The sequence below is a fragment of the Caretta caretta genome, chromosome 12 (assembly GCF_965140235.1).
Source record: "Caretta caretta isolate rCarCar2 chromosome 12, rCarCar1.hap1, whole genome shotgun sequence".
Lineage (NCBI taxonomy): Eukaryota > Metazoa > Chordata > Testudines > Cheloniidae > Caretta > Caretta caretta.
The window spans coordinates 26,407,949-26,430,721 of NC_134217.1; the positions used below are offsets into that span (position 1 = coordinate 26,407,949).

The 22,773-nt window shown below is 43.5% G+C and overlaps 2 protein-coding genes and 1 long non-coding RNA gene across 5 annotated transcripts in view; 1 reads left to right on the forward strand and 2 right to left on the reverse strand.

Moving 5' to 3' along the window:
• Positions 1–375: 375 nt before the first annotated feature.
• On the reverse strand, positions 376–14,201 carry LOC125620833 (uncharacterized). Of its 2 annotated transcripts, XM_075118425.1 has the most exons (3): positions 13,784–14,201; positions 8,150–8,626; positions 376–4,215 (listed from the first exon to the last, which is right to left on the reverse strand). In XM_075118425.1, exons 2-3 carry the CDS (start codon positions 8,480–8,482, stop codon positions 2,674–2,676), a joined length of 1,875 nt encoding a protein of 624 aa, XP_074974526.1. In that variant the 5' UTR covers positions 8,483–8,626; positions 13,784–14,201; the 3' UTR covers positions 376–2,673. The 2 variants fall into 2 exon arrangements, with proteins under 2 accessions (XP_074974526.1, XP_048672978.2); XM_048817021.2 differs by lacking the exon at positions 13,784–14,201 and having other exon boundaries at positions 8,150–8,851.
• LOC125620838 (uncharacterized) lies at positions 8,729–14,289 on the forward strand. Of its 2 annotated transcripts, XR_007352331.2 has the most exons (4): positions 8,729–8,810; positions 9,569–9,813; positions 10,707–10,842; positions 14,187–14,289. It is a non-coding gene; the product is annotated as an uncharacterized LOC125620838 (long non-coding RNA). The 2 variants fall into 2 exon arrangements; XR_012664589.1 differs by having other exon boundaries at positions 9,569–10,842; positions 14,187–14,245.
• A 3,312-nt stretch (positions 14,290–17,601) lies between these two features.
• The window catches only part of BEAN1 (brain expressed associated with NEDD4 1), a 111,942-nt gene continuing 106,770 nt past the window's right edge, over positions 17,602–22,773 (reverse strand). The window contains 2 exon segments of the mRNA XM_048817031.2: positions 17,602–21,093; positions 21,095–21,419. Of these exon segments, the coding sequence (XP_048672988.2) occupies positions 21,070–21,093; positions 21,095–21,419 (349 nt within the window). The 3' untranslated portion in view covers positions 17,602–21,069.

A 22,773-nucleotide genomic window follows, 5' to 3' on the forward strand; every position in this document is an offset into this window, starting at 1 on the left:
CCTTCGCCAACCTGGTCCACTCAGACCTACTCTCTTCCAGCAGCATTATCCATACGCCTCTCTGGATATCTCTACACCGCAGCTAACACCAAGTCTCCCAGCTCAGATAGACAGACTTCTGCTAGCAGGGCCTAAAGTAGCATGCTAAAAATATCTTTGTGGATGTTGCAACCCCCAAGGCTTAAGAGCCCAAGCCCCAGGCCATGCCACAACATTTAGGTCAATCCAGGTCTGTCTATTCAGGCTGAAGCCTGCTCCCAGCTGCTGTGCAGATGTACCCTGTGTGTCTACAGTACATATCCTCATGTGTGGTAGGGATGGTTTTTGCAACTTCCCAGTCAGAGCTCCCTTAATAACTTTTGCTAGACACAAAGCTTAAAACAGAAGAGGAACTTTAATAATCCCCGGGGGGGGAATGCATCTTATAAAAACACAATACACAAAACGAAGTTTAGCAGGAACATGAACGTGGACTTGGAAAACATAAAAACAGATATTCCTGTGTGCATATGTGTGTAATGTAAACTTCCCTCAGAACTCAGGAGCAATCCTATCATTGACTTCAATGGAGTCAGTGTTTTACACACGCTATACTGTTAAGACTAACAGCTTCATTGCAGGGATTCTCCAATGACTTTTTCAAAGTACAGAGCTTTCCCTGTTTGAGTTCCTCAACTTTCCTGCTAGCCCACTCTTTCATTCACCCCGTAAGAATCCTGTTTTTCTTTCTCTTGGCACAGAAATACAGTTTTACAATCCAGATGGTGACATTATAAAGAACTTGAATAAATGATCAGCAAATATTTCTCTATATACAAATAAGCAACTCTAGGAAAGAATTGGTATTGGAAATATCTACGTTATAATACCTTTTGCTAAGGAGGAGATTGCTTAAGATTTCTGAACAATATATTGAGCTTAGCATTAGAATACATTTCTGTTGTTCTACTTTATACCAAGCACTATTTTTGAAACGATACTTTCAGCAGTCAAATGTACTGTGTGAACATGCACTATCAGAGAACAGCACGTGTATCTAAATGAACAACAATTCAAATAAAGGTAATAGTTGCATACTGCTTCAGGCACATGTTTGTATTTACACTTAATCGCCAAGATTTTCCATATAAGGAACCTAAAGTTAGTCTTACAAAGTTGCCAGTTCTTGTTATTTTGTTGCAATATTCCCAATAGTTGGTGTTTTTCTTAAATCACAGCCCCTGAAGTTATGTGATTAAGTAAGAATCTCAACTTTCTTTTTTGTCTTTTGGGGGGGGGGGTAGGGGGTGTTTAAAGTGTGTTTCTAGCCCTCATGGAGAAAAAACTGGAAATGTGAACCCTAAGGAATCAAAACCGAGAAGACAAGGCAAGAAACTGAAACATATATACCAAAAAAATTCCATTATTCGTATGGGCCTGACTCATGATTTTTGAATGCTTAAGTTTGACAATAGAGTACTTCTGAATAAGTGACCAAAACCAACTCCCATTGAAGTCAGTGGCTGGTCAGCACTCAGGCTACTTATTTAGGAGCCTACCTTTGGTTCTAACTTTAGCATGTATTTTTGAAAATCTTGGTGTATATGTACATGGGAGCATAGCTGGAGTATGGAACTTCATTATATTGCTAAAAAGTTAGTAAAAAATAGTGTGTAGTGCAATAGAAGCATGTAGTTTTCAAATGATTATAACTTCATTAATAACAATTTTTGTCATATTGGTTAAAGGCACTAGTCCTCATTAAGGCCCCAAGCCAGCCATCTGATTCATGAGGAAAGTCCCTTTTCCTGTGCTAAGCACCATTGAGTTCAAAAGGATTTTGTACAGATATAAAGGGTTTGTGTCAGAGAGTCGAATTTCAGAACTGGGGCCTAAGAAAAAACAATTTTTTTGGTGGTATTTGGTGGTAGCAAACAGAGGCAAGTATCAAAACCTATAATTGTATAGAATCAAGTATATTTAGAAGACCCACGGGATTATTCTAATGCAAAAATACATTAGCAGAGTGTGTTTTACCTCTGGTGTTTTTTTTCTGAACGTCCAAACAGAATTTTACCAAACTTTCTAAATCAATCTTAGGACTGAGAACAAGCAAAAGGAATATTATCTCAAACGTTAACTTCACTGAAATGTTATGAGCAACTGGAGATGCGCTTCAAACGTAATTTTAACGTGGCACGGGAGAGGCTATAAACAGTGAATCTTAATTTGGAAACATTTTTCTATTTTTCCCATTGCACACCATTTTAGACTTTATTTCATTCTTTGAGGTAAATTTGCTGCCTTGCTGCAAGAATAACTTGTTTGAGAGAGAAAGAGGAAAAAGTGGCAGTATATGCATTTGAAAAATCTGTCAGAAGCCAAATACAGCAGGCCCTGGTGTCTAACTTATACATCATCTCAAATACATTTGTGAATTTATCCTCATTTTTAATACACACAAATTAAAGACAGGTGAGCATTCAAGGCTGAGCACCTGAGTATCAGTGTGATCACTGAAGACAAATAGTTAGAACAGACTCTAATGGACCCTTTCTTCACTACCCAAAAGCAGCACGTGCTTTGGTATGACGAATCTTTGTTCAAGAGAGGACCAAGACCAGCCTGGAAATACATGTATGTTGTAGACCAACAGTGAAGAGCACTGGCAGAATCATACGGGCCTGGCATTCATTATTCACCATCCTTCATGATAAATACATAGTCCTCTTGGTTAGTTTCATTCATGTTTGAAGTGTGAGTCTCAAACTTTCCTTTGTCTGTAGATGAAGAGGACTCAAGCAAGCCTCCTTCAGGCTGTAAGTGGCTCTTCCTACAATTCACAGTGATGGCGCTAGGGCCTGAAGGTGGAACATAAATACTTCTGGGAGGGATGTAAGTGAGATTAGGTGGCTCTCTGATATATCTGAAACCCTCTGAAGTTGCATGTGTACCAGGCATATCCATTAATAGTCTCTTGTTATCTGAGCCAGTGGTAGGACACTCGGGGCCCCCACTGGCATTACCAAGTAGGTTTGAGGAAGACTGACCAACACTGAAAGTTGCTTTATTTGTTGTCTGAACCCTAGCTGGATATGTATATTTCATCTTGGAGTGATTGCATTCTCTGGAGTCTTTATCACTTGTATTTACATTCATTATACACTCAGGTTGTGCAGTTTCCTCTACTGGATACATAAGCTCTTCATCACTGGCTTCCTGGATTTTTAGTTTGCTAAAAGATAAAGACACTTCACAAACTTTGTCTTCTCTGGTTAAATTACATTCTGTAACAACTGTGTTGCCACGGGACGGGGGCTTCAGCTCCTGGGGTTGATCTGCAGGATTTGTGGGGTTGCCTATGCAATTCATGGCATCACTGATTTTTGCTTCGATGGTTTCTTCAGGGACCTCTTGGGCTCTGTATTTATCAAGGGCATTTCTGCTTTCAGGAGTAGCGTCAGTAAATATTGCAAAGGCTTGTGGGCCGCTTGCACCTGGTGAGAGCGGTTTGGGGCCAACTTCGTTTGCTGTCAACGGTGTTGAGATCACCAAAACGCATTCTTCACTCTGATCGCCTCTTAGCTTCTCTTCGAACGCTTTCTGAGAAGAATTCTCACTGAAGATAGGCTTTTGTCCTATGACAATGTCACTGTATTTGTTCAAGAAGTCTTCGCTATCTGAGCATTTGCCATGAGAGTGTGCTGACTCGCTGACTTGCCTTTGGTGTGCTTGAAGCCTGCTAGTGGACTGAGCAGATGGTAACTGAGGCATAGCAGCAGCAGGTTTAAAATGGGATTCATCTTTGATCTTACTATTTCCAGCAGTTTCAAAGGATTTCTCACTCTTTGTTGAGGACTTCTGTTGAGCACTAAGGCATGAGGAAATCTCATTATTTTCTTTGTTTCCCAGATTTTCAGAGTCCTCTCTCTGGAAGGGTTGACTCTCTCTGTCCTTGTTCTCTTCATGATACCAATGCATTTGTGCTCTCCTCTGTAGGATGTCCCCCAAATCACTGTGTTGCACTTCGTTTATCATTTCAAGGATGGTTTCACACTCGATTCTTGCAAGAAATATTTCAAATGCAGTCTCTTTTGTTTCCTCCTCATTTATCTTTCTGACAAGTGAATACTCTGTTGCTGTTGTTGCAATGTAACCTATTTTCTCCAGTACTGTTCTTACTATGTTTTCTGGGAGCACTGATTGAACAGAGTAGACAAAATTACCTGTAAACGTCTGGGGGAAAAAAAACAAAACATTAAGATGGGCATTGAGGGAAATCATGCAGGGGAAGGGGCTTTTTAAACAAGTTCATAACTATTTAATTTTTTAACAACTATTTCCCCAAACTTGTGTCACCGAGTCTTGAATTTTGAGGTTTTATACCAGCATTATTGGCAGCCTCCTGAAAATTATTGCTTTGCTCAAGTGCGATAACTTCAGTGGAGCTATGCCAATTTCCACCAGCTGAAGATATGGCCCGTTACCTCACTAATTGAAAAGGACAGTGGCAGCAGCAGAAGATCTTCGTGGTCAGACTAGGAGAGTAGAAGAACTACCAGCCACCTTTTCTTGTGTTCCATTCAAGAGCAAAATCTTTTTCAATTTAAAAAATGGAACCCCCTTGAACACTGAAGCTCTCCCATCGACGCAGCGCTGTCTACATGGGGGTGGGTGGGTGTTAGGTTAGTATAACTATGTTGCTCAGGGGTGTGGATTTTTCACAGCCTTGATCTGGCCTAAAATATGTTCAGACCAAACAATCTGAGTAGAGTGGAAAAACAGGCTTGTCTTATGCAAAGGAATATGGATTTGCTCATCTGCCTGAGTCTAACTCTGTAAGCTAGAGACAATGAAAGTGTATTTGCCTCTAAGGTAAACAAAGTAATCAACCCACCAGAAAGAGCTAATTAACAAGAGGACAAAAAGGGGACATGCTCTGCACCCTGCGGAACAAGCAGCAGGGAAGCACTTTGTATGGGGTTACTTTTCAAAAAAATACATTTCAAAGATTTTCTGAGTTATAAGGAAGGGGAAAAAGACATTGCGGTTATCCATCCCTTAAGGGACAAAAGGGCCAGCACTTCTGGAATCTGTGAAAGGTGTATTTTGCAGCCAGGTGGATTGAGGACACAGAGAACTGACTGTGAGTGAGAAATTGCCTTATACCAGGCTTGTAATATGTTAAGTTTTAGACACCAGAAAGTGTAATTTATTTATGGTTTACCTGTACCAATTTTTAGTTTCTATTGTCTCTGCTTACTATCACTTAAATCTCTGTTCTTTAGCAATAAACTTATTTTTGGTTTTACCATAAAGTCATCTCAGTGCTGTGTGTTACAGTAAAGCCTGGGTCCTCAGCAAAACTGACAAGCTGTTGTGTGCACTGTCTCTTTGGAGGCAGCAAACTTTGGTAATTTCGGAGACTCTGCAGTGATAGGGGCAGGGTACTGCAGAGGAACTTGCAGAGGGTTTACTGAATGTTCCCTGCAAGTCCAGGTTAAGACTGGCAGAGTCTTGAGGCATTTGCTAGTAAGGCGGACAGATGGATGTGGCAGGGAGCTGACACACAGTTAAACTCCAGCAAAGCCCTCTTGCTGAGGCAGAGGGATAACCCAGTGGCTTACAGTTCTGGGTGCTCTGAGAAAGCATCACAGGATGCTCAGCGCTTTCTGGAAATCAGGCCTCTTTTAAGTGTGCCATGTTGGGCACCCAAAATCAGTAGTTACTTTGGAAAAATCTTGGTTTAAAGCCTTACATGTAAACATTATTCATAATCCTTTCCATTACCTGTATCTGCCTGTCTCCTGCCTCTACTCAGATTGTAAACTGCTTGGAGAAGGGGCTGGTTTTTTTGTTTGTTCTGCCTTTGCATGCTGCCTGGCACAGTGGACTCCAGATTCATGCCTGGGGCTGTGAGGGGCTATGTTAATACAAATCATAATGCCATTGTTGGGTTCATTTAATAGAGCTGTATGAATATACCAGCTTCTCTGTTTCTGGAGCTTCCCTTGGTGTTGGAACACTAGATTTCCCACATGTTCCCCTGAACCTAGTCTAAAGCTATAACAAAGAGCTCCAAGGTGCTGAGGTGGTGACTCAAAATTGTGACAAGTGTTTTGAAGGGCTGTTCAAAGATCATAGTATTAGGTAGCTGTAGTAGTCGCTCTGGTCAAGCAAACTCCTGTGCAACAGGCTTGCAGAGGATACTGTCTGTATCATTTTACTCTGGTCTGCTGCAGGCTCCATATTCCTCAGACTCTTTTGTCCTTCATCAAAAGTTTCCGTTCCCTCAGGGTGGCATTTACCTTTCTCTTTGTTTAGCTTTTCCTTATCTCCTGTCTTTTGATAGTTTGTTATATATTTGCCTGGAGAACAATATGGACAGATGAGCAACAGGTTATGGGGGGTGGGGGAGGGGCATAGTCTGTAGGCTGTGTAATTAATCCACAATCAAGGGTGTGACCGTCAAAAAAGACGTGCTAAAAGCCTTTCTGCTTAGCAAAGTTAGGCCAGGCCATCACTGTGGATTCCGCGGTTGACAGTTCCCACTTCTTCTGGTATTGTTTGACTCTGCCCATAGAATCACAGAATATCAGGGTTGGAAGAGACCTCAGGAGGTCATCTAGTCCAACCCCCTGCTCAAAGAAGGGCCAATCCCCAAATCATCACCTTCCATGGATCAGCCCTGTGTCCGCACAGTAAGGATGGCAGCAGGTGGAATGAGCAGGGAACTGAGTAAGCAAGCCCTGTATAGGGCACAGAACTGCTGGAAACTGTGGCTCACGCCCTACACAGGGCTGACGCCCCTCCGCATCCTTCCTCCAGCCCCCTCCTAGCTCTGGCTGTGGGGCTGGCTCACACACCATGCCACGCCCCCCGTGTCTGTGCACTGATTTGTCTTGTGTGATATTTATTTGAGCATTAGAATGAATCCAAACTGGCAACCATGCAGGGCTTAAATGGCATTTCACAGCTCATGCTCTGGGACCCACACTTTTAGAATGATGACATTATGTAAAATTGCTTCCTTTTGTCTGATCTGTAGAGAACCCAATTTGCATTAAAAATAGCCAAGGAAGAGCTATAATGTTAGTGTAGCTTGTTTTAATGTTTATGCTTTCTACGTTAGAACATTACTGCAATGTGGCTGTGACATGCAAAGTACAAACACTCCATTCACAAAGACGAGAATGAAGAGACGGCACATAGCTTTTGCTCACCAGTATAACACTGTGAATAGTTTTCGGAGTAGCACCCGTGTTAGTCTGTATCCGCAAAAAGAAAAGGAGGACTTGTGGCACTTTAGAGACTAACCAATTTATCTGAGCATAAGCTTTCATGAGCTGTAGCCACAAGTCCTCCTTTTCTTTTTACTGTGAATAGTGCAAAGCATGCGGCTCCCTTCTAGGAAGGCAGGCTACATAAGCAACATTTTCAAACGCACCTAAAACTTATTTTCCAAAGTGACTTAGGCACTTTGTTGAAGTCTCATTGAAAGTCTTGGGCTCCTAAGGACCATATTTTCAAAGATATTTAGTCACCTAAAGATGCAGCTATGCACCCACTTCGATTTTAAAAAGCACCTAGTTCCCAAAAGGCTAAATGCCTAACCTGCTCAGGTCCTTTTTAAAATCTGACAAGGCACCTAGCTGCATCTTTAGGCAACTACCTTTGAAAATCTGACCTTAAGTCACCTAGGTCTGCATGCAATAAAACACCAGCAGCTGGCCCATGTCATCTGACTTGGGCACATGGGACTCAGGCTATAAAATTATAGCCTAGACATCTGGGATCTGGCTGGAGCCTGCGCTGTGGGACTCCCCAAGGAGGAAGGGTCCCAGATCTTGGGCTCCAGCCCAAGCTGGAACATCTACACTGTAATTTTATGGCCCCATGCAGCCCAAGCCCACATGCCCAAGTCAGCTGGTATATAGACATATCCTTAGGCACTTTTAAAAATTTTATCCCTTGCACATAATGGGCCTGCTTGAAAGCCCACTGAAATAAATAGAAAATTTCCCCTTGACTTCAGGGGACTTTGGATCAAGCTGTAAATCACTAATTTCATTAAAGGTGCAGTACACTGGGAATAAAGCACTACCCTGCGGATTTGATTTATAGCTTTCTGATCCTGTTGCTATGCTACTGTTTTCATCTAATATCTTACCTTCAGCGACTTTATTTCTTTTCTCCAAGGAGAGAGGAACAGGTTGATGCAGAGCAGCTCTAGGAACTCGAAAGCTTGGATCAGGCTTTTGAAAACATTGCCTCCTTGTTGCTTTTTCATCTTTAAACAACTCTCTGCAATGCTGTAGAAGCCAAACCTGCTAAATCTCTCAGCAGGGCACGCACCAGACTCCAGGAAGTGTTTAGCTTTTGCTTTTATCGTTGTCTCGTTGCAGATCAAAAGTTTTCCTTCCCACCACTTCGTGCCATAGTATGCAAGGTAGTCCCTTAAAATGTCTTGTTTGGCTGGTGCTGCTGCTTTCAGCTCCTTCATAGTGTGCAGGAGTGCCACACTAGCAAATAGTGTTCTTTAAATTTCAAGCACGGTTATGGGATTGTAAATGAGGAAGTTGCTATCCTGCTTTACCTTTGCTGAGTTTTTTCTGTCTAATCCGTTATTGGCTTCTCGGTGGCACTGCTAAGAAGTAAGTGGTCACACTGTGTGTCAGTCAAGGCTCAAGTTACAAGGACAGCTCTTGTGGAATCAGGAAGTAAAAACACAAGTCCAAAGCAAAAGTGAAACCTGCTCTCCGGCTGTTCACCATCTGTGCCTACAGCAGCCTCCTGGTGATTACTCACAATAACGGAGTACTCCTGGAAATGTAGGGCCACAGTAAAACAAACGGAATGTAATGACACAGTAATTGGGGGGGGGTGAGGGATAACTCAGTGATTTGAGCGTTGGCCTGCTAAACCCAGGGCTGTGAGTTCAGTCCTTGAGGGGGCCATTTAGGGATCTGGGGCAAAAATTGGGGATTGGTCCTGCTTTGAGCAGGGGGTTGGACTAGATGACCTCCTGAGGTCCCTTCCAACCCTGATATTCTATGATAAACAGCGCAAGGAGTAGGCTGCATTATTCATAATCATAGTTTGTTCAGCCCTCCAGTCAATAACATGCCTGCAGCTACAGTTGGCGATTGTCCTGGGGTCTCCAGGAATTAAAGATTACTCTTTAATTAAAGACTGATTGACGTGTGACAAAACCCTCCAGGAATATGTCCAACCAAAATTAGCAACCCTAAAGCTGTTGCAGTTTTCCCTTCTGAACACTGCAGTATTCTACAGTAATGCAGATAGTTCAGAGGAATACAGTTTGCAGCAGTGAGTCTCCAGCATTTTGAGCCATTGCTGCAGGCAAAACTCCTGTTGACTTTATTTGGTGCAGGATTGGATGGCCGGGGCGGGATGCAAGTGGTCTGGACCATGGCATTAGCACAGCCCACAAAATATTGAGTAGTTTGCAGCAGGAAGGGTAAAGTTCTCTGCCTTTATTTATTCATTTTATTTTTCATCCTTTATGTCAGGAAAGCAGCTCCTGCATTAGAAACCTCCCTTCACTGTTTACTTTTATTCCCAACAGGAACATGAACCAATTGCTGTATTAAATCTAACTGGTCACACCAACTGGGAAGAGGTGCCATCAAGCCTGATAGGGAAGACTAAATATCCAGGTCCAAAATTCCATAGCAAGAAGCTGCTGGGCCTGTCCCCAACTCAGTGGAAATGTCTGAGCAAGGTCACATGATTTCCATGCCAAGCTAGACCTTCATTCTACAGGATGCCCTGGGTTTAAGCAGCAGAAGAGATACTCTGCAGCAGCTTTAGGTACATTTAAAGACTGGAGGGTCTGAATGAAATAGGATTATGAATAATGCAGCATATTCCTTGTGCTATTTATTTTGACATTATATTCAGTTTATTTTACTCTGCCTCTACATTGCCAAGATTCGAATGTGAGCAGTGTCTCGATTTAGGATTCCCGTCTCCCTCCCACCCTCTTTGGTGGGGCAGTTTTGTAATCTGGATTTTGGATGCAACACCTAGAAGACTCGTTCAGATCTGGATCAAAACACTCCCCAAATTCAGTGATGTTTGCATTTGGAATCTGGATTTGGGGCTCCTTGTCTTTGGCCAGCACAGTGTTTGTGCCAGTCTTCTCCCATCTGTTAATGTCTGCTCTCCCTATTCTTTTATTGGTCTTCTAGGACTGCCATTTATATTAAGACCAAATCAGAGATAGTGTAATCCAGCCTCACTGCAGGGATGGCCTTGGAACTGCACCTGCTGATTCCAGGTCTGAATTTGGCTCCATAAATTCTTAATGGCATCACTCACAATAGATTATCCCAGTTACAATATAGCTATTCCTTTTTAAACACCATTTTCTTGTTAATCCCTTTGAATAAATGGTTTCCCTTGATTAATTTTGTGCCAAATCCCAGATTCACATAAACACAGTCATTTGCTGCTCCCTCTTCTCATGCACAAGACAGCTGTGCTCTATTGCAATTGAACCAGTTTTGAATCTGACTTCTCAGGCTTCCTAGAAACATGTGCCTTGATAATCATTCCAAGTGAAATGTCATTGGGAATTTCTTATGTAGAAATCGTGCATGGATAATTGCTCTATTGAAATTGCTGCTTTAGCCAGGAATAAGGACAGTCCGAATGAGGCCATCTGGCCAGCTGCTGCACTATTTCAATGCCCCCTCTCTTAGCCCCAGGAGTCAGAGACGTGGCACCGCTGGAGCCTATAGGCAGCTCAGCTGCACCATCACCACATGCAGACAGCTACTGACCCAAGCTGGGGCCCAGCATCCATGTTTCTGCTCATTCCCCCACCATTATGCTGAGGTGAGCTGAAATATATTTTCTACTGTTGTCTCTTTAAATGTCTCCAGGGATGGGATTTCTACCCTTTCTTTTGGGAGATTGTTCCAAAGGCTTAGAAATCTGGCCTCCAAAAACATTTCTGAGACCACCACTTCAAAACACAAGATGGTACTTGGTTGATGCCAGCTCTCACTGACAACATGGCACCGGTTTGTGCCAGTGACTTAGCTGTGCAAGGTGCAATAGTCCATTTACAATTCCTTAAGCCAAACAGGCTCCCATTAGATACACACTTTTTTTTTTAAACAAAAGCATATGAAAGAGTTTGTTGACCAGTCCATGCTTTGCTCTTTCCTCTGTTTCTTTTACCGTTTGTGACACAGAAATAAATCTGGCTTTAACCTCTCACCAACATAAAATATCTTGTTGGGAGCAAAGCTGTGACACAATGATCTTGGTTTTACAGGGATCTTTCATTGCTTCATCTTTGTTGGCATCTAACCTGGCAAAAAGTGCCTCTCCACCTTGAATTTATTGGATTCATTCAGAGCAAAAGAGTAGAGAGAGCTCATCCGAAATATATCGGTAAACAAGTGCTTGTCACTGCTGGGGTGATTACTGTAATATTTATATTCCAAAGACTGCAACTAAGCAAAAACCTGGTCAGTAGTTCCAACAGAGAAAGCATGATGATTCTGAGGACCAAATTCAGCTCATGCATAAGCAAGCACAATTCCTATGGAATCCAAGAGGTATTGTGCCCACCTACACCAGAGCTGAACTGAACCTGGAGACTAATTCACAAAGGTACATAGGAATTTGAACTTGGGTTTCCTTCATCCCTGGTGAGTGCCCTGACCGCTGGGCTATTGGCTATTCCAGGGACATCTAGGCACACAATTCTCGACTTCCTTGCACTTGGCTGTCTTTTGTACGGGGCCTGATCCTGTAGGTGTGCTCCGAGAACACCTACAGAATTGGGCCCTGATGGGAAGAGAGGTAGGGGAGTTGCCTACATGAGCAAGGGCTCTACGCTGCTTGGCTGTGCGGTGGCATCGGGACTTAGTGGCTCTGTGCATGCCCACTGGCAGACACTTAGGTCCCTACAGGGTTAGGCGACAGCTGAGTGGTGATATTGAGAATGTCAGAGGCAGCTAAGTCCCTTTGTGAATCTGGCCCTGCAGGCCTGATTCTTTTACTTCATCAGGCCAGTCTCTGCCAGCAGAGGTATGCTATTAAAATCAATGGCTTTATGGATTTATACAGGAGTAAAACTAGTGTAAAGCAGGGGGGGAATCAGGTCCTAAAAGTGAGCTGGGAGAAAATTGTCAGCTCACTCCAGACACCCTTAAATACCATCCTTATCTCTGGCCATACTGAACACTGAAAGCCAATGTGCCTTTTCATCACTCCTGCAAGTTCTGTCTCTCTATGGTGAGGTGAGAATGCTTACACCAAAATGGACCTGTCTGAAATTGGGCTGGGATGTAGAGTTTGATGTTGCTGTATGAGAGATGCCTATTGCTGTATATACTGAAAAACTAACTCATGCTCAGGCATGCGAGGAAGTGAGATGCCTCTAGAACAGCAAAGTCAAGTAGTAAGTGTCTGAACTTTGATCTGTTCTCTGTAAGGCTAGGAAAGGTGGCTTAGTGGACAGGACATTGGGCTGCGATTTGGGAGACTTTGGTTCAATTTCTGACTCAGAAACAGACTTCCTGTATGGCCAATGGCAAGTGACTAAATTTAGGCTATGTCTACACTACAAAGTTATGTCGACCTACAGCCATGGCATTGATGTCCACACTACCCTCTGTCTGTTGGTGGTGCACCTCCTCACCAGGAGCACTTCCACTGACTGAAAAGGGGCAGCATGGGGGGCTGAAAGCCAGGGCTTGCAGCTCCATGCAGTTCCCCACTTGGAGCCCAGTTGACCTCAGGGCTTTTTGCCTCCATGCTTCCAGCCGGAAGCACAGGGGAAGCCTCCCAAGGCTTCTTGCCTCCAGTGGGGAGATCAGCTCTGGGAGTCTGGTTAGCTGCCGTGCTCCCAGCAGGGAGCAGGGAGCCAAGACTCTGGGGGACACAGGACTCCCAGTAGGGCACGCTGATCCAAAAGCCTTGGAAGCAGCCCAAGCCTGGAGCCTGGATGGCAGCCTGGCTTGGAGCAGAGACTGGGCAGCAGCCCAGGAACCGGCCTTTTTGTCAAATTCACAGCTTCAGCAGAGCCGTGGAATTGACAAGAATGACAGCCAACAGCCGATGGAAGGACAGCAGTGTCTACATAGACACTGCGTCACCCTAACTACACCGACATAGCCCTACTCCTCCCGTTGAGGTAGTTTTATTATGTCGGCATAGCAGGGGCGTTACATTGGCGGGAGGAGAGTTTCAGCGTGTACTCCTCCACGGTTTTGTCTACAAAAGCTGACAAAACTGTATAGTGTCGACAAGGCCTATGCCTTAGTGCTCTATCTGTGAAATGGGTTAATACTTCCGTACCTCACAGGGGCATTGCGAGAATAAAATCCATTAATGGTGGCGAGGCGCTGAGATACTATGGTGCTGAAAACCATATGCAAGGAAAGTTTGGTGGCTGTGGTATAAAACACACGAAAAACTGTTTAGTTCTTAGTTTGGTCATAGAAGCAACCTGAATTAAGTAAATGTCTATTTCCTGTGTTTTCTAAAGGATATAGATAGGGCACCCAGAATTTGGAAAGGAAACTCCAGCTGCTATTAGTTCCTGACAGACACAATTGCTAATTCAGAGGCCAGGAAGTAGTGACATGCATTTTTTCCATTATAAACTAGTCAACATGCTGTTATCTGACTGGAAACTCTACCAGAATAAAGGGAATTTAAATTTCACCTCAACAATAACATAAGAGATTTTTTCCCTCTTCAGATTTTTTTTATATTTTTCATTCCTCCCAGCCCATTTGTTCCCATTCTGGCCTCTTACCTCTTGACAACTGGGATGGCTGATGAATCCCTACGCAGAGTGGATTGCCACGTGTTGTATAATGAGTAATGTACCTCTGTGTCTAGCACATAGCTGGCACTTTACCACAAATAGCAAAAAAAAAAAGAAGAAAAAATCAACAATTGTAAGGTGACTGGCTTGACATCTTTGCTTTGAAGGCATAGCTGGGATGGCAAGAGGTTCTTGTAAATTGTTCTATTGTTGGCCTTCTGGGAAAGTCCTGTAAAATTTATCAAAGGTTCCTGTCCTGTCTATGGGTGTTTTGAACCGTACTCTAGAATTCTAAAGCAGGGATATAATTCTCTATTAAATGTTATGGAATGGTTTGTCTTCAAAAAAAAAAAAGGCTATAGCAAGTTTATAATTTTCTGTTACATTTTAGGACTTTTCCAGAAGGGTAGACTGGGACTGGGATGTTTACACCTGCACTTATTCTTCGTGAGGATCTATTTCTTCATTCATCACCTCTAAGAACTAGGACATTGGTTAACACAGAGCATTGCTATCAATAAAGTTGACCTGATAAACTGTGTAAGGAGAAATTTATTGGGAAATGTCATGCAAGCAGTTCCGAGCATGTACATCACTGATGCCCTAACCTGTTTGTAGGCGAGCTAAGAGAGAGACACCTTTTAAATAATTTGACAGGAAGCAACTTGGCCTCTGGGCCAATGAAAATGTTCTAGTCATGAGCATGGAGAACTACTTTGCTGCCTCACATAGAGATATCAAAATGTACCCTACACCGTCTGTTTTACTCCACGCTTTGTCCTCATTCACAGTCATTCAAAAAAGGGACAATGGATACCTAACAACGTGGGGAAGCTTTTTATTTCTGTGCCTCATTCTGAGCCTATGACAGCACAAGATATATTTTGCTAAGAAGAAGCCTGAAATGTACCATTCTGTAGAATTATACTCCATATCTCAATGGGAAGGCATCGAAGGCATTTCACAACAAACGTGATGAAATGTAGTGCACATTTCAGTTATTTAAATGCATGAAAACTAAAGATCTGAGGAAAAGTATAAAATTCAAGGTGAATATATATTAGTTTTGTGCAGATACTACAAATGTCACCTGTGACAAAGCTCTGTCCTTGCCTCCGTGGATCCCACGTTTCCTGGTGGATTTCACTAGCCTCAGAGGCTCATTGGGACCCTCCACATAACCCTTCTTTCTCTAGGGACAAGGATCACAGTCTACTGAGCCATTTTCATCATAAGCCAGCGAGGGAGGTAAGGAGAAGTTATCCTTCCTTGCAGTCTCTGTTGTCTCCCAGTCTCCATGATTAATCAGGGTGTCTTAATTGACCTGGAGCAGCTTCCATTTCACTTAACCTGGTACCAGGGATTTGTTTAGTCTGGAGCTAATACATCTATCTCCCACTACTTTTCTATAGCCATCTGGCCTTGCCCCGTCACATACTGTATTTATTTGTGCATAGTTTTAGTGATGAGCTGCCAAAATCTTAACAACGGGTTCCCTCCTCACCCCATGAGGGGGTCGTTGCCCACCCCCACCCCCCGGGACTCCTCCCCATCCAACCCCCCGGCATTCCTTGACGCCCCCCGGACTCCTGCCCCATCCACCCCCCTCCCCTGTCCCCTGACTGCCCCCAGAACTGGGCAGGAGGGTCTCGTGGGCCACCGTAGTGGGTGCCCACCCCACCCCTAAGAGCCAGGAGGCACCTGCCGGGGGGCAAGGTGGGGAGTCCCAGCGGTGCTTACCTGGGGCAGCTCCCAGGAAGCATCCGGCAGGTCCCTCTGGCTCCTAGGGGCGGGGGAGCGTAGCTAGGGGCGGAGCAGGGGGAGCGGTCGCTCCCCCACTGATCACATCAAAAGTGGCGCCTTTGGCGCCGACTCCCTGGGTGCTCCGGGGCTGGAGCACCCACGGGGAAAATTGGTGGGTGCAGAGCACCCACCGGCAGCTCCCCACCCCGTGCCCAGCCCCAGCTCACCTCCGCTCCGCCTCCTCCCCTGAATGCACCGCCCCGCTCTGCTTCTCCACCCCCTCCCCCGGCTTCCCGCGAATCAGCTGTTCGGCGGGAAGCCAGAGAGGGCTGAGAAGCAGGCCGCTGCTTCCCATTCAGGCCGAGGGTGGCGGAGGTGAGCTGGGGCGGGGAGCGGTTCCCCTGCGTACCCCCCCCCGGGTTACCTGCTGCAGTGCGGGCGGCCCTCCTCGCACCCTCCCCCTGCCCAAGCTCACCTCCGCCTCCCTGGGCCTGAGCGGGAAGCCGCCGCTTGCTTCTCAGCCTGCCCCGGCTTCCCGCACAAACAGCTGATTTGCGAGAAGCCTGGGAGGGTGGAGAAGCAGAGCGGGGCGGCGCGTTCAGGGGAGGAGGCGGAGGCAGAGTGGAGGTGAGGTGAGCTGGGGGTGGGGCAGGGAGAAGCGGGGGAGGGTGGCGCGTTCATGGGAGGAGGCGGAGCAGAGGTGAGATGGGGCTGGGGGTGGGGCGGGGAGCTGCCGGTGGGTGCTCTGCACCCAGCAGTTTTCCCCGTGGGTGCTCCAGGGCTGCAGTACCCGTGGAGTCAGCGCCTAAGGCGCCACTTTTGGGCAGTTACATTTAGAAGCCCTTTTAGAACCGGTTGTGCCTCGCGGAACGACCGGTTCTAAAAGGGCTTCTAAATTTAACAACCGGTTCTAGCGACCCAGTGCGAACCGGCTCCAGCTCACCACTGCCTAGTGTCTATGGAAAATAGTTGCAGTTGTGAAAAAGCTGTGTTTGAGAAACAGAGTAGTAGAGGAGAGCTCAAGCACATTTCAGTGCTATCCCTGGTGAGTTTAGCTACTGAAGAGTGAAGCAATCAGTAGTTAATTGCTATGGAATGTGCACTGGGATAACACTTTTTCAGATGAAGGAAACCCATTTATTGAAATTATACGTTACTTGAAAGAAGGGGCTCTCTGTGCTGCTGTTGCCTCTCAACGGTATGTCATGATTTCAGCATAACTTCTGAGGGAGACGGTTCATACACAAGTTGGGGAAGAGAAAAGGCACCACTAATTCCATCGTTCTTCGTGGAACGGAGACCAAGATGCTGCTTCTCATCTCAGTGTTAAAGAACAGGCTTCCTCTAGTGCACAGCTGAAAACATCTGCACTTGTGGATCCTATAGGACTATGACCATATTGTGGTTTTGGTAAGATGTTCATTTCCTATAGGGGCTGTAATTGTAGCTCTTATGTGTTTTGGGACTGATCTAACTCTCAATGAAGTCAATGGAAACGCTTCAGTTTACTTCAGTGAGAATTACATCCAGCTGCAGAGGAGGCCATTTATTTAAGTGGGTGGGCAGAGATTGGCTTAGATGAGGGCCACTCATTATTTGTAGAGGTTAGATGAAAAATTATCATATACATGAGTCTGCAGTCGGTGAATACTCAGGCATAAACTTAAGGGTTAGTCTGTTTATTTCCAAAGAGTCGCATGTATCTGCACTGCCCCGGGAACAGACAAGGGAGGAAATTGATCCTCTCCCTTTGCTGCTTGGGTGAAGTAATCTGCAACCTTGGCCAGTACATTGCGGGTAGGGAAATAGAATCAAAGCTTTGCCCACGCTCCCCTCCCAACTGTGCAGAAGGAGGAGTGACTCCATGGAAGCTGCGCTCCCCCGTGCTCTGACAGTGTGAGTAGCCCAAGGATAGGCTTCTCCCGCTTAGTTCCCACAGAGGGTGTGTAGGGTGAGCCATAATCTTGCCCTGAATTAACCTCGTCAACTGGCAGACAACTAAAGAAGAGAATGAGCAGTCCCAAATCAGTACAGATGCAACAAAAAGCACAGGAGTTCTATGATTTACATGTATGTTCTTTACTAAAAGTTCAGTCTGCAAAGGTCAGTATACTAAAAATACCCCAAATAAAGGAGATGAATACAGACATGTGCCAATGGTAACAGCAAGAAACATTGTGTCCACACTGTTTTTCCTGACAATAACGAGATAAACAAAAGGCCATGTCCTGCACTCAGCCTGCCCACTGGGCACCCTTTGAAGTTAAGAGAGTGTCTGGGGCAAAACCTGATAGCAGGATATAGTTCTCTAACCCAACTCCCATTAAACTCTGGAGAAAGAATCCTGTTGACTTCAGTAGGTAGGGGTTAGATTGGACCTTTAAATAGTCCTGTGTTCTCTAAGAAATTAGATTTCTCTATTACATAATTAAAAAGAACTATAGTCAACTCTTCTTACTCTGGTGGTGGTAGTAAAAATCTACTGGAGAGAGGTTATAGTTGCATACAAACCTCTGTTAATGGTATTCTCTGTCCTGAATAGTATCTGGGTCACTTCCATTCAGACTTGTCCAACTATTTCCGCAGTAATGTTAGCTTTCACATGTTTAAAAAGAATTACCAACCAGTTTTTAAAAAGTCACTCCTGCAAGTCATTTCAGTGAAATACTAATTGCAAAGTTACTTAGTACAATTAATAACGTACTTTTACTTCTAATTCTAATTTGGAGGAAATTTTAAAAAACCCAACAGTTAAATACTATTTACTAAAAGAAGCACTTTTTCATTGGTCACTGTTCAGAAAGCAAGTATTTCTTTATAGTAAGTATATGACAAGATAACATACTTGTGCACTCAGTGCTAAATTACTTATAGAAGTACTACACTATTGTTAGTAGTATTTTTTTTACTTAAAACATATAAACAATAAATCATTGTTAAGCCCCAAACCAGCAGAAGTATGTGCCTGGCTTCTATGCTGAACGTGAGTATGGAAGATGATGTTCTAGTTGGCTTCTGTGTTCCTCTCTGACAAAGAAGCTGGACATATTTTTGATGGATTGGGCCCTTTGAGTGATGTCTACATAGTATGATAAACAGATGAGTTTATTTTATAAAACAATACACCACAAGGGGGAGCAGACAGCTATTTGTGAACAATCCTGCTACCTGTAATCCAGATTACAGTACTAAGAATGTTTTAACTCTAGTGTATGAACAGAGAGTTTGATTAGATAGCTACAGTTTTAGCACTGGTAACATTTCCCTCACTTGACAAAATACAAATCTGTCATTCTCACCACCGCCTTGATCAAAATGAGAGGTTGGGGGGAAAAATCTGAGCCCTTCACCACCCGTTGAAAATTAATGGAGGGGAATGAAATAAATTAAGGGGGCATTGTCAGGTTAAAAATAATATTTAAAATGTATTTTCTTAGCTGTATGTTCCTAACAACAGATTGGGGACCTGATCCTGTGAGGTGCAACGTGTTTGCAGCTTCAAGAGACACCCCCAGCACCACAACTTTATAGTTACAAAGGAAAGAATTTTCTACACTCTCGTTTACTTTCTAATATTTATAGGTCAGATTCTGTCACCCGTTTACTTGACTAGTACCTTATTCTGCATGGAGTCCCACTGATTCCAGCAGGACTATTCATGGGGTAAGGTCCTACTAAATTCATAGATGCTAAAGCCAGAAGGGACTATTGTGCTCATCCAGGCTGATCTGTTTAGCCCAGGCCATAGAACTACCCCAAAATAATTCATACAGCAGATTTAGAAAAACATCCACTCTTGATTTAAATATTGTCAGTGATGGATTAGTAAGGAACTAAAGGAGGGAAATGAAATTTTACAGCTCTACATGGGTTTATGGAAAATAGATCCTGTCAACCTAATTTGAGATCTTACAAGTTTGGTTGCTAAAGGTAATAGTGTTGATGTAATATACTTAGACATCTGTAGAGCATGTGAGTTGGTATGACATGACATTTTGATTAAAAAACTAGACTAATATAAAATTAACATGGCACACATTGAAAACTGGTTAACTGATAAAGTCTCAAAATGTAACTGTAAATGGGGGATCATCATTTTCATCAATGACCTGGAAGAAAACATAAAGCAAAGATAACATGTACTGTATTCATTTTCATAAGGAGTAATTACATACTTGTCCTTCAGAGGAGATATTAAATGGAGGTCCTTTCTGCCCATATGAAAATTGAAGAACTTTTGCCAGGGAAATATCTGCAAGAGATTTACCAAAACGGGCCAGATCCAATGGCTTCAAAGGTGCTATACTGATTTACACCAGTTAAGGATCTGGACCACAAAGAGTGTATGCTCACCATACCAAGTAAGGTCAAATCTTCATATTTACAGAGTTTACCTCTATTGTTATTGGCAGAATGAGTCAATTTCTCTCAGATATAAGAGTGATAGAGATCTAAGAACAGATGCAAGATTTATGGACAGCTAAATTGCAGTGAAAGAGATCATGAATGATTAAAAGGGTTTTTGTAAAATAAGATTCACTATGTCACTGTGCATGCCAAATCCTGGCATCTATTATTTACTTTGCACTTTGGCAATTACTGTAGGGAAAGGTCCTGATCCCTGGAACATAATCAGTAGGCTCATAATTGAGAAAGACGACTAGCTCATGCCTGGAAATACAGCTTTGTACCATGAGAACCAGGCCTAACCTACCTGCTAGTATTTCAGATTACCTTTCCAGCCATGGCTATGCCAAGCCACCATGCTGTGACAGAATTTTCACAGGTACCAACCCCACCAGGAAGGCTGTTGTAGACCTTTCTCATCAATTAGCAGTTCTGGAAACCCATTGCTATAGGTCTAGCCAATTAGGATTTCTGAGACTCCATTGACATTTCTAGCACTCCGATATCTTTTTTTAATTTTGAGGTGGGATTGGCACTTTTTGGAATGGCATCAAAAGCATGGTAGCAATATGTGTAAAGGTTAAGAATAGCAAAATATCGTCTTTCATCACCTTCAAATAGATGAGTAGTTGTGATGACCACATTTTCCAGATTCTATCCAGCCTGTCTACTTGAAATATATTTTAAATAAAAATTGTAGGTTTCTTCTTATTTCTAAGACATTTGTTATAATGTACCAATGACGTACACAAACAACATAAAACTCTTTTTGCTCTACAACATGCGAATACCATAACATTGACAAATAGTGTCAATTGGCTAATGTATCTACATTAACAGTGGCTAACTTGAATGTGTTTTCAGATGCTTCAGAAATATTGGATGAACTGCTTGTTGCTGTTGTTTTATTCTGCAGTTGTTTATATGAGACACCAGGGAATAATTCAAAGCCCAAAGATAAAAGTTTACCTAAACTTTCAAAATTCACTGTTAAAAAAATCCAGCTTAATTTAAAGATATAAAATAGATAAAAGTTTTATGGGTTTTATTCTTCCATTTAAGCCCCATTTTTTTTCATTCTGGCAGACTCCTCCTAAAGAGTGGGTGGAAAGAGCCACTTTCATTTAGATGATTTGGTTGAGAAGGGTTTTGACAGTCAGTTGAAGAATTTTTCAGTACATCCATTGGAACTAGCGGAATGGGGCTATTTTGTTCACACACAACCGTCTCATATGTGGGGGCAGCCTCCAGAGTGAGTGCTGTCAAAGAAATGGATGAGATGGGCTGCTGCAAGTCTTGCAGTCTGACTGGATAATTAGAAGACCTTCCTGTAGTCCCAGAGGCTGCCTCCTCTTCCAAGCTAATGTTTATAGACAATTCATTCCTTTGACGAGGATCTGTCAGAGAATAGGGCGGAGGATCATCTGTAGGAATATAGATTTGTGTCGCTCCAGGCCCAATGCACTCATCATAGCTGAAAGAAAACAAATGCAATGTAAGGTCTGTTGGCAGAATATATCAGACAGTAGTGTTCAATGTAAAAGAGGCAGGTAAAATAAAGGGGAAGCGATTATTTGATATTCCTTCCTCCAGATTGCATCCTCAGCCAGCCACTTTGGAAACTTAAGAGCATGAAAACTTAAATGCATGTCTTCAAAGAGGTCGTGAAAAAGTCAAGATACGCATCAGAGGCTCAATGAGTTTTAAGCCCCAACCCTTTCCAGCAGTGGTAGCCCATAGTAACACCTCACCTGGCATGAGCCAGCAACTGACCACAGCCCTGAAAATGAGGCAGGCTATTTTTTGTTTTATGTGATCATCACTTTATATATATACACAGGAAGAGACAGACTACCATCTGTCTTACCATCTAAACAGGCGAGGTAGCTCATGGGTGGGAGAAAAAGAAGTACGCCCATTTTACAAACAGGGAATTGAGGCAGAGAGAGTAAGGCACACAGGGAGTCTGTATCACAGCCAGGAATTGAATGCTGGCCTCCTGAGTCATAGTCCAGTGTCTTAACCACAAGAATATCCTTCCTCTCTTCGTTTTCCGCATTAGGATAGCTAATTTCTGCTGGCCTGGAGGTGCAGAGGTTAAAGCTCCAGCCACTCTGTCTCTCGTCCCTGCCCACATGCTTGTATAGCGGAAGGAGAGCATCAGGCATGTAGACCTGTTTTCTAGCCTGCTTGGATCTGGAATGCATGAAGTTCTAATGTGACCATGCTGGGGTTTGGTGTCTGACTCCCCCTTAATCATGTGCCTGGCTGCTTGAGGCTCAATTTCAATTTGTCCCCAAATAAAGAAACAGGCTGAAATTTCCTGTCCAAACCCCATCCTGCTCAACTGAATTGCCAGCCAGTTTTGCTGGAGCCAGATAAATTAAGAATCTATTTCCTCAATTGTATTAGCATCTGAGAGATGTCACGGGCCACTTCCTGAACTATGTAATATTTAGAAGGGGTTTGATTCTGCCACATTTGCTCATGGTGAAGAATACTTTTGTCCATGAGTAGTCTTGCTGATTTCAATTAAAGTGCTTGCAGGTGTACGTATCCTATTCAGCATGAATGAGGGTGGCAAAACTGGCTGCAGCAGGCAAAGGAGGGAGTGAAAAAATGCAGCCTGCATTGCTAAAGTATCTGGTTAACAAACTGCTCATAAATCCAGGGGATGTTTCTATTTTTAGCTTCATGGGGCTAGTCCCCCTAAGAGGCAAATGCTTTTAAACTCTGAAATTCAGATTCAGTAATTCAGTAATTGTTTTGTTTTAACTTGTGATCTTGACACATTTTGCAAAAAGTCTGTGGGTTTTTTTTTTTCAGAA